Genomic DNA, 11,644 nt, shown 5'->3' on the forward strand with positions numbered 1-11,644 from the left:
GTCACCTCACCCAGTGCGTTTAAAGCCTAGCCATTGACTCCTGCACCGCGGCTTCCAGGGGAATGATTGCGAGAATGGGGCCAATAGGAAAATATAGCCCTTAAGGTCCTCCGCAGCCTGCGACGCCTGTGGCGAGGAACCTCGAATAAAGTGCAACTAGTAGCCCCGGGAAAGTCTCCCAAAAAATGTTAATCCGATTAAGAGACAACTCCCCACGCCCCTGCCCCTTCCCCCAGAGTCTGGCCCTCCAAACCAAATCAAATGTTTCCTGGTCCCTAAAAGTTCAAATCCCATCTCCTCAGCCATTCCCCACGTAGACCACCAGATGGCACCAGCAAGCAACGGGGATTTCAAAACCAAAACTAAACTGGGAACTCAGATTTTTTTTTTTGTTTATGCAAATGGTTCATTCCCTGCAACATTCCTCCGGGGATGGTCACCCCCTCCACTGCCACAGTCCTTCCCTCCCCTGCATGCCCACTCCCTCCTTCAACTTACAGTGCCTGAAGACTCTTGCAGGAGAGCTGAGGACCCAAAACAAACTGGCCTTGAGACATGTGAGTAAGGCTGATGGGTACCAAGGGAGGAGGGAGGAGTTGGGCATGGAGGCAAACGTGCTCCCACATTACTAAAACAGAAGAAGAAAAGGAAAAAAAAAAAAGAACAGAAACACAATACCCTTCTTCCTATAGTTCCATCTCCAGCGCTTACTTCTCAGGGACACTCCTCAGCCTCCCCCGAGGGACCAGAACCTTAGACATGAGCTGAAGCAGCCTCTCCTTTCTTGACTCTGCGCTCTTAGCAGGGTAACAGTGAGGAGTGGGAACTCTCTGAGTGAGGAGTGAATTCCCCACCCCATGCGTGTTCTCCGACGCCATGAAGGGTTTTTCCCAAGGGCCTTTGCTGAATGAAGAAGCCTTGGGAGCCTTTGCTGAGCCATCGCTGGACAACTTCACCCTCAGATAGCTGGTCCCAAGCCAGTCCTACTGTAGGAGGAAAAGGAGATGAAAGAGAAGGGCAGAGGAGGCAGCTTTGGGGCTGGGGTCGGGGAAGTGCGATGGAGCCCGGTGACTGCTGGCCTGGGCACTGACCTGGGAGAGAGCAGAAGCAGCAGCTGCAGAGACTGGGGCTGCCCCATTCACAGTCCCTCTATGAAGTCTAGAATGGGCTTGGGGAAGGATCAGGCAGTTTAGTCATCCCGTTCCTGCCTACGACAGCCCAAATGGCAGGGTGCTGCACCCCTCCAGCCCCACAAACACTCCCCCTCTCTCTCTTTGACAGGCGTCTCATCCCCCTCCTCCTGGTGACCCTGTTCTGTGGGGTGGAGGGCTCCATCTACCTCCCTCAGAAGCTCTATGGAGAGGTGACCTCCCCTCTGTATCCCAAGCCTTACCCCAGTGACTTGGAGACGACCACCGTGATCACTGTCCCCACGGGGTACAGGGTGAAGCTGGTCTTCTGGCAGTTTGATGTGGAGCCTTCTGAAGGCTGTTTCTATGACTACGTCAAGGTAGGGTTCAGACTGGGAAGGAGGGGAGACGAAGCTGGAAGTTTGTGCTCTGAATACCCTGGACAGTATGCCTGCCCCCCATCATTGTGTGACTCTGTAGAAATGCTGGCCTTGAGTTTCTGGTGCCATAGAGGAGGTATTGGGGACTTTTGAGGCCCTCAGTGAGACTCATGGGTAAAACGAAGGGAGTGTTTATTCCAAGAGAGTTCACTGTGTATTGGAGTTAGGAAATGGCTAACCATAAGACCTTAAGAAACAGCTGTGCCTCAGTTTCCCCGTATGGCAACCTACCTCATCAGAAACACGAGGAAATGAAACATGTGGCAGGTGTCACATGACCTGCAGGGAGGACCAGGACCTTGGTCACCCCCTGGTCTGTACCCTTCAAAGGGTTTCTTTCTTGGCCTCACCTTTCTATGTCCAGTAAATTGAAAAGCAGGATCCGAGCAGAGCCTGTGCCCTTCCACACACTGTCATGCTCAGGCAGGCAACAGCCTGATGGCTAAGAAGGTAACGTGAAAACTGCACACTTTCCAATGAAGGGGACTCAAGTCTGCAGCAGGGAGGGGTGCATTCCGCAGCAAAACTAGCCAGGAGAATGTCTCCTGCTTTGGAGAAATTAAGGAACCTGTGAGACAAAGCAGTCAAGAGTCCAGGGGATGCTGACCAGTGCCGAGGCCGCTGGGTACCATTCGTACTCTCATGTCCGGTTGGGTCTATCAGGAGGCTGAGCTTAGTGTGGCTTTTAAAACAATGAAGTAAAAAGCAAACAAAACAAGAACAAAACCCGACCGTGGTCGCACAGACCTGTGATGTCAGGTACTAGGGAGACTCAGAACGTTCCAGACCAGCCTGGGCTAAACATCAAGTCCAAGGCAAGCACAGGCTACTTGGTAAAGCACACTATCAGAAACACCAAGGAGGAAGAGAGGGAGGGTGGGACGGAGAGGGAGACAATGATAGACTAAAGGTGGTCAAGCCAAGCTCTAGGAGACCAGGATTCCTGGGGAAGGGGGTACAGGAAGCAGTAAGGAAAAAAGTGAGATTGGAATGTTGGGATTGGGGGAACAGAAAACAGGGAAGAGTTGATTTACCAGGCATAGGATGACAAGTGAAGGGTTAGCCAATGGTTGGGGTTGAAGGCAGAAGAACTGCAGGTTCAATCGCAGTCCAGAGCTGGCGAGATGGCTCAGAGGGTAAAGGCTCTTGCCTCCAAGCCTGACAACCCTGAGTTTAATCCCAAGGATGGCCATGGCGGAGGGAAAGACCTGACTCCTGTAAGCGGTCCTCTGTGCTCCACACTTGTGATCCTGCAACATGCCCCTCAATACACACAGAGAAAGACAGAGACAGAGAAATTAATAAATGTCATCAAGGCTAGCCTAGGCTACATACAGTCCTACCTTAAGAAAACAAAATTAATGAAAGTCTGAGATGGACTGATAAGCATCAGGACCATAAGATCTGACAGGTAGTAACATTAGATCATGATTCAATCCAGGGAGGACCTTCGCTGGCCTGACACACGGGACCAGGCTTCTTAGCAGGACCTCTCTTGATCTTCCTCCCTCCAACAGATTTCTGCTGATAAGAAAACTCTGGGGAGGTTCTGTGGGCAGCAGGATTCTCCTCAGGGCAACCCCCCAGGAAGGAAGGAATTCATGTCCCAAGGAAACAAGATGCTGCTGACCTTTCACACAGACTTCTCCAACGAGGAGAATGGGACCATCATGTTCTACAAGGGCTTCCTGGCCTACTACCAGGCTGTGGGTGAGCGCTCCCTACGGCCAGTCCTTCCTTCAGGCCTCAGCCACAGGAGTGGGTAGGGGACAAGTTTGAGCCCTGTTTTAGTAATTTCTTAATCTCAGTCGGGGTTTCTACCGTTTGATCATTCAGTTCCCAGATAAAAGACACAAAGCTTTTATATTTATAACAAGCCTTAATCAGCGCTAGAGCTGTGCAGATATGAGCCCTCTATGCTGATATGTCTACTTCCGTGCCAATAACCCCGAGTTATGACTTGCTGTGTTCCATTTGGGCTGCTCTTAGACTGGCCAGCGCTCATGGGCAATTCTCACCATCACTTACCCCTCTTCCCTTCTCACCACCTTCTCTCTCTTCCTTTGTGGTCCTTCTCAGACCTGAAGCCAGGGCACTAAAACTTTACCTACCTCTCTTCTGCCCAGCTATAGGGTGCTGTTATCTTCATTCAATATTTTAGATTAAGGGACAAGGTCACCTAGCATCACTTCGAGTATGTGAGGATTCTCGTGGCCTTGGGGGCCAGTATTTAGCATTACAATGCATAGCTATAGATCAAACCTCGACAGAACTCAAGGAAGCCAGAAGCCTTGCTTTTCTTATTTCTCAACTCAAGACAGGGTTGGACAATCTGGGCTCTGCTGCCACAGAGCAGTTCCCAGAGAACTTTAGAGAGGCATAGGAGCCGGAAGTGGACTTTGTCTCTAAACTTCTGGTACATGACTCTCCGAGAGAGGACCACACAAAAGTCTCCAGACAGAGGACCAAATAGCACAGTAGTGCCTACCTATCAGACCCCAGAATTCTGTGGACAGGAGCATAACCCTTCCTTCTGGAATCCCTTCCAGACCTTGATGAATGTACGTCCCAGCCCAACTCAGTGGAGGAGGGTTTGCAGCCCCGATGCCAACACCTGTGCCACAACTATGTTGGAGGTTACTTCTGTTCCTGCCGTCCTGGCTACGAGCTTCAGAAAGACAGGCAATCCTGCCAGGGTGAGGCAGAGTGGGGATGGGGGGGTAGGCAAAGGCAGAGCAGAGGCTCGCTGGGCCAGCCTAAGAGCCCTAATGGCCCTTCCGGTTCTGTTTTCATTATAGCCGAGTGCAGCAGTGGGCTCTACACGGAGCCCTCGGGCTACATCTCCAGCCTCGAGTACCCGAAGCCCTATCCACCCGATCTGCGCTGTAACTACAGCATCCGGGTAGAGAGGGGCCTCACTGTGCACCTCAAGTTCCTGGATCCTTTTGAAATTGATGACCACCAGCAAGTACACTGCCCCTATGACCAGCTCCAGGTACGGCTGCACATTAAACTTTCCTTCACTTACCCACATGGCTCCCCAGGTCCCCGCTCCTTCCTGGGACCTCTGATGGAGTGGGACAGGGACACCTTGCTGACCAACATCATACAACAGCCAATGGATCCTGGGCTGTGGCGGTGGAGGGTCGGGGAGGGTCCCTTTTCACCTGCAGCTGAAAACATTCTTCAGGTAGAACTCCGTCTCTACCTATGGCCACCCAAGTAGACTTGTATAAAAAAATGTCCCCGCTGGAGAAATAACCACGATCTCCACCCCCGTCCCATCAGATCTACGCTAATGGGAAGAACTTGGGTGAATTCTGTGGAACGCAAAGGCCTCCAGACCTTGACACCAGCAGCAACGCCGTGGATCTGCTGTTCTTCACGGATGAGTCCGGGGACAGCCGAGGCTGGAAGCTTCGCTACACCACTGAAAGTGAGAGGGAGGGAGGAGTGTGGCGTCCTGGGAAACTTGTGTCTAACATGCATGAGACCCCTGCCTTCTATCTGTAGACCCCAAAACTAAATTAAGATATCTAAGCACCTCCCTTGCCTGCCAGTATTGAGGGAAATGGGAGGGGGACCGATGGCTCTGACGAGAGCGTGCCCTTTGGCCTCACCAACAGTCATCAAGTGCCCCCAACCCAAGGCCCTGGATGAGTTCACCATCATCCAGGATCCACAGCCTCAGTACCAGTTCCGGGATTACTTCATTGTCACCTGCAAACAAGGCTACCAGCTCATGGAGGTAAGAGACCAGGGAGAGATCCTCTGGGTGTCCCAGGAGGAAGAAATGGGCAGGTCTCAAATGGAGCCATAGGAGGTGGGGCTGGAAGAATCAATCTGTCTGCTCTCAGATCTGAGTAAACATCGAAGGGACTGAAGTCCAAGGTCCACTCAGGCTACAGAACAAGTTCAAGGCCAACCAGGGTGACTCAGTTAGGTGTGGTCTCAAAGTAAAAGAGAAAAGAGGCTGAGGATATAGCTGAGCAGTAGACGGTGCAGGGGCCCTAGGTTCCATGCCAGGTACTGTAAAGAAGAAGGGGAAAATCTACTTTGTCTGCATACAGGAAACACGCAGAGGGTTTTTTAAGAACCTGTCTTAGCCAGGCGGTGGTGGCTCACAACTTTAATCCTAGCACTTAAGGACACACAGAGGCAATTAGAGGCAGGTAGATCTCTATGAGTTCAAGGCCAGCCTGACTGGTCTACAGAGAGAGTTCTAGAACAGCCAGGGTTACACAGAGAAACCCTGTCTCAGAGAGAGAGAGAGAGAGAGAGAGAGAGAGAGAGAGAGAGAGAGAGAGAGGAGAGGAAGAGGTGGAGGAGGAAGAGAAGGAGGAGGAAGAGGAAGAGGAGGAGGAGGAGGAAGAGGAGGAAGAGGAGGAGGAGAAACTGATGTCTGGGATCCCTGTTTGAAAATCTAATTCCATCCGTCTGGGCACCCTGACTATTTAAAACCACCAATTGGAATTTTGAGGTGCAGCCAAGTTTAAACACTGCTGGCCCATTTTAGTTACTCCCTGTAGTAGTAAAAACAGAAGTGACATGTTCGGCATTGCACGATAGTTTCTGTACAGCAGGTACAAATACCCAACACCTCACCCCCACCCCCGGCTCCTTGATGCACATCTCACCACAGGCCCACTGCCCTGTATCCAGCTTTGCAAGCTGGGGAAGAAGGAATGGTTGGCTGGTAGGTTAGTGACCGTCAGTCTCACTGTATAGTCCCCCTACGCCCATCTGATTCTTGTTCTTATTAAGTTATTCATAACCAGGTACAGCGGCACCTACACCTGTAACATGAACTCATGAGGAAACTCATGCAAGAAAACCGTGAATTTGAGGCCAGCCTGGGCTACATAGCTAGTTCTAAGACAGCCTAGGCTATATAACAAGGCCTTATCTAAAAAAAAAAAAATCAGTTTCCAATATTATCAAGTGAGTGTCCATCACCTGCCATGTCACCAGGTTGAACACCTATGAAAGTAAACTACTTTCCCTAGTAGTTTAGGGAAAGCCCTGGACTTTAAGAAAACACTGTGTGGGAGAGTATGATGGAGACCTTGGCTGGTAGACCATTTCAGAAAGAGGGAGAAGCCTGGGTCTACTCTAGAAAATGATCTTTGTTTTGATACAAAACTACAATCCTGACTTGTCTTTATTACTTTGGGAGGGCGGGGGTTCCAGTGGAAGCAGAAAAGAATCTAAAAAGAAAATTATTGAATCCACCAATTAGCTGTGACTTTCTGCTTTGGAACTCGGCATCCCATGTGCAGCCCTGGACTGAGAGCACTAGCTAGGGAGCACGAGGAGGAGGGAGGAGGAAGCACATCTGTCAGAGAGCTGAGGTCTGAGAGACTGGCACAGCTGCCGTCACATTCCCACACTCAGCGTGTGGCATGGAAATGGAGTACCTGTGTGCTGACGGCATGTCTAACCTCTGCTTAAACAGGGAAGTCAGGCGCTGCTCTCCTTCACGGCTGTTTGCCAGCATGATGGCACGTGGCACCGTGCCATGCCCAGGTGCAAGAGTAAGTCACACATTGGATGTCTGCTGTCCCTTAGTCTTGAGACTTGAGCTGGGAGAGGGGAAAACCCTCTCATCCTGCCTCTTGGTTTTCTCCTTGGAGTTCACAGCCCATCTCAGAAGCCCATTAGTACCATCTCAGGCCTGACCGAACTGAATTCCACACCATCTGTTGCAAGTGTCCCTCTACTAACCATACCTCTCTGAGGCTTTCCGAGACCTCTAACTGCCCCCACTGAAGTTTCCTAGCAGGTGTCCCCCACCCCCTTACAACCCTGTGTTCTCTCTAAGTCAAGGACTGTGGACAGCCCCGCAGCCTGTCTAATGGGGACTTCCGCTACCTCACCACAAGAGGCGTGAACACCTATGAAGCCAGGATCCAGTATTACTGCCATGACCCATATTACAAGATGATGACCAGAGCTGGCAGCAGCGAGTCCGTACGAGGTAGGAGCTGGTGCCCGTAGCAGGTCCTTATTTCTCTTTCAGCTCTGAGGGACATCTGACATTTCTTCAGTAGAATCCTGGGTACCAGCTGAAGGATTCTACATTAAAATGCCAACAACAACAAAAAAAATCTAATAGTTTGAAGAAGAGAGCACCAAGCCAATGGAAAGCAAAGACTCACATCTCTAAAGCCACCAGTTCCCTCTCACCACATCACCACCAACACTAACCTACCAGTAACCACACATCAACCACCGATAGCACCCATACCAGCACCATACCACCCTAGCCACCACTGACACACTACCAGCACCAGCATCTCCACTGTCACTTCCAACACCAACAATTGCCACCGCCATTCCAACACCAGCACCATCAAAGCCATAGGCAACACCAACATCACCACCATATTGAAATTACCACCACCAACATCGACAGTCTCCAGTACACATTATCATCACCAACATCACTATCACCATTACCAAAATCTGTATCACCATCACCGCCATCACAGCTGTCACCGCAGCAACACTGTCTCCACCATATCCACTCATTAGTGATACCATTCAAACCATTACCACCCATTCTACCACCACTAAGATCACTGCACCACCATCACCATCACCACACACACATACAGCGAAATTCCCCCTCAATGCCCCCTCTCTCAGGCTGCCATGTTGTGATCTGAATGATTCTCATACACATCTACGGGTTGGTTGGTTGGTCAGTTTATTGTCGTCATGGCGATTGAACCTGAGCCCGTTTTCTCAAGAATTCTAATCACATATTCTTACCATTGGGCTATAGTCCCAGCATCCCCCATTGGTATCTTTAATATTCTGTTCTCCTTTCTACTTCCTCTTTCTCCTCCTCCTCCTTCTCCTCCTCCTCTCCCTTTCTCTCTGTCTCTGTCTCTGTGTGTCCCTGTGTGTCTTTGTCTCTCTGTCTGTCTCTCTGTCTGTCTCTGTCTCTGTCTCTGTCTCTGTCTCTGTCTCTGTCTCTCTCTCTCTCTCTCTCTCTCTCTCTCTCTGTCTCTCAACTGTGTAGCCAAGGATGATTTTAAACACTCGTCTTCCTACCTCTATATCCCAAGGATTACACGGACATGACACCACATCTAACTAAACTTTCCCTTCAAATTATATTTTAAAAAAAACCAAGACTGAGGATAATGCTCAGTGATAATGCACTTTCCCACCACATGAGAGTCCCTGAGTTATATATTCAACACTGGGAAGAAGGAAGGAAGGGCTTACCTTAGTTTCCTCATTTTAAAAAATGAAGATAACACATGTTCCACAGTGTCGCCAGATTTAAATGAGATAATACAGATAAAAAACTCAGTAACCAACATGGTGGAGTGTCAGCAATCAGCAGATGTAGTTACTGCTGGCTGGGCTCCTGCCCTCCTGGAATACCAACCAGCGTTTGGGTGACTGCAGCTGAGGGTGGAGGAGTCTGGGCCTGCTTGGGCTACATAGCAAATTCAAGGTCAGCCTGTTCTTAAGAATAAATCCTGGAAAGAGATGTACAGGAAGGAAAACACGGCATTATTGCCTGTGATCCTGCTATCTAGATGCAGTCACCAGTGAGCTCAGATGGCTTCCTTCCCGGATATCTATTTGACAAGTGGGCATCACCTAAAATATATGTAGATAAGTATTCTGATTCTTCTCACTCAACAATAAGACAAAATGTGTGTGTGGAGTCGTTTAACATTTCTATATGTCCATATGGATTTGAACCATTTAATTTTGATCCCTGACTGTGACAGCTCCCTTCTCCAACTCCCTATATAACACCCTCAGTGTCCAGTGGCCTCCGCTGCCTGCTTTTCTGACCCACCACCTCCAGCCTCGACACTAACTCTTTTCATCCGCAGGGATATATACCTGCACACCCCAAGGCATTTGGAAGAACGAAGAGGAAGGAGAGAAAATGCCCCGGTGTCTGCCAGGTAAAGGGTGGATGAGCCAGATGTCATTTACAGTATCGTGGGAAGGAGCATGGTGACAGAGAGATCAAGTAGGGTGAAGCCTTAGCTCCATGTGAAACACGGGTGAGGCGAGGCGTTAGAGAAAAGGAGCGAGAGTGAGTGTCCCAGGAGAAAAGAGAGAGGTATAGAAAATCTAAACTAGTCCTGATCGTCTAGTGCTCACACAGACAAGGAAGGATTCGGAGAGTAAAGTCAAGAGAAATTCCCGGAAGGAATTAGTAAGAACAAGGAAAGTTAGCCACGAATGGGCCAAAAAATAGACTTTGGAAACAGGAAGATAAAGGAGAGAGAGGCAGAGAGGTACAGGGGGAGGCAGGGAGGGGAATCAAGAGCAGCAAGAGGGGGTGGGGAGGGCTGAGCAAAGAGGGAAGAAGGGGCGGGACCTGGGGCTGACTGGTTCTCATCCTGTCTCTCTGCAGTATGTGGGAAGCCTGTCAACCCCGTGACACAGAAGCAGCGCATCATCGGAGGGCAGAAAGCCAATCCGGGCAACTTCCCCTGGCAGGCATTCACCAATATCCACGGGCGAGGGGGCGGGGCCCTGCTTGGAGACCGCTGGATCCTCACGGCAGCCCACACCATCTACCCCAAGGAACACAACAAAGAAAACAACGTCAACGTCAGTAAAGATGTTTTCCTGGGCCACACAAACGTGGAAGAGATCAAAAAACTGGGACATCACCCTGTCCGTCGGGTCATCATACACCCAGACTACCGCCAAGATGAGCCTAACAATTTTGAAGGAGACATTGCCCTACTGGAGCTGGAAAACAGTGTCACACTGGGTCCCAACCTCCTCCCCATCTGTCTCCCAGACAATGAGACCTTCTATGACAAAGACCTTATGGGTTATGTCAGCGGCTTCGGGATAACAGAAGATAAAATAGCTTTTAATCTCAGGTTTGTCCGTCTGCCCATAGCCGATCGAGAGGCATGCCAGAGGTGGCTCCGGACGAAAAACAGTAATGATGTATTTTCTCAAAATATGTTCTGTTCTGGGGACCCAACTCTCAAGCATGACGCCTGCCAGGGGGACAGTGGGGGTGTTTTTGCAGTCAGGGACCGCAGTCGTGATATCTGGGTGGCTACAGGCATCGTATCCTGGGGCATTGGGTGTGGTGAGGGATACGGCTTTTACACCAAGTTACTGAATTATGTTGACTGGATCAAGAAAGAGATTGGAGATGAAAACTGAAGCCAGCATTCACTGGGTTAGAATCCAGTGTGTAGTATATTAAAAAAAAAAGTATCTAACCAATTTTTGATAAGCACTACGTTTCTCATATTAAAATCACGGAGGCAGACAGTGTATAGAATAAATTCTCTTTTCTATAATCTCATCAGCATTCTGGCGTCTTGTTTTCAACATAGTTTGACTATGTGGCCCAGGCTGCCCTAGAATATACAGTCCTCCTGCTTGAGGCTCAGGGTTAGAGCTAACAATGTTAGGTTGGAGGATTGCTTCCCAGCTAAGAGTGTGGACTGTCGGCTAGGCAGTGCTGGCACAGGCCTTTAATCCCAGCACTCTGGAAGCTGAGAGGTAGGTGGGTGGGTCTCAGTGAGTTCGAGGCCAGCCTGTTCTATAGAGTGAGTTCCAGAACAGCCAGAAGTACACGGAAAAAACATGTCCTGAAAAACAATAAATAAATAAATAAATAAATAAATAAATAAATAAATAAATAAATAAATAAAAATAAATAATAGAGTATGGACTGTTCTTGCAGGCAAAATAGTTTGATTTCCAGCACCCATGTCCTTGGCTCACAACTGTCTCTAACTGCAGCTTCAGCCTTCAAACACCTGCACATACCCACTCACATACACATAATTTAAATACTCTTCTATATTTTGTCTTGATTGTACAACATAAAGAAAGACATGGTTTCTCTTTTTAACGCTTTTTTAAGTGAATTGCCTTCTTATCATCAGATCTTCTGTAAGGGAAGAACGGTGTGAATTTGTGTCTCTAAGTTCAGTCACTAATCGTTTGAGACAAGTTCTTACTGTTAGGACCTCGGTGAAATATTAAGTCCTAGATGAAGTGTTAAGACCTTGGTAACCGTTACCTGGCTAGCCTGCCATTATTAGGAAACTTTCT

At 49.2% G+C, this 11,644-nt stretch overlaps 1 protein-coding gene and 1 long non-coding RNA gene across 6 annotated transcripts in view; one reads left to right on the forward strand and one right to left on the reverse strand.

Moving 5' to 3' along the window:
• Positions 1–4,862, reverse strand: part of LOC102553847 (uncharacterized) — a 6,906-nt gene extending 2,044 nt beyond the window's left edge. Inside the window, exons 1-4 of one of the 5 annotated variants that reach the window (XR_010065926.1) lie at positions 4,599–4,862; positions 1,092–2,833; positions 753–986; positions 499–628 (exon numbers count right to left, since the gene is read on the reverse strand). This is a non-coding gene — a long non-coding RNA (uncharacterized LOC102553847). Of the gene's footprint in view, positions 1–498; positions 629–752; positions 987–1,091; positions 3,093–4,598 lie in introns of those variants that run through there. The other 4 variants (XR_010065928.1, XR_010065927.1, XR_010065925.1 and 1 more) reach the window with 4 other exon arrangements.
• C1r (complement C1r) lies at positions 477–11,234 on the forward strand. Its single transcript, NM_001134555.2, is given in 11 exon segments — positions 477–557; positions 1,282–1,510; positions 3,088–3,280; positions 4,120–4,266; positions 4,369–4,565; positions 4,859–5,006; positions 5,197–5,318; positions 7,026–7,104; positions 7,392–7,547; positions 9,433–9,507; positions 9,966–11,234. Coding segments are annotated over 11 exon segments (2,124 nt in total). The 5' UTR covers positions 477–555; the 3' UTR covers positions 10,742–11,234.
• Positions 11,235–11,644: the final 410 nt, after the last annotated feature.

Source organism: Rattus norvegicus, chromosome 4 (genome assembly GCF_036323735.1).
Source record: "Rattus norvegicus strain BN/NHsdMcwi chromosome 4, GRCr8, whole genome shotgun sequence".
In the NCBI taxonomy this organism is placed as follows: domain Eukaryota; kingdom Metazoa; phylum Chordata; class Mammalia; order Rodentia; family Muridae; genus Rattus; species Rattus norvegicus.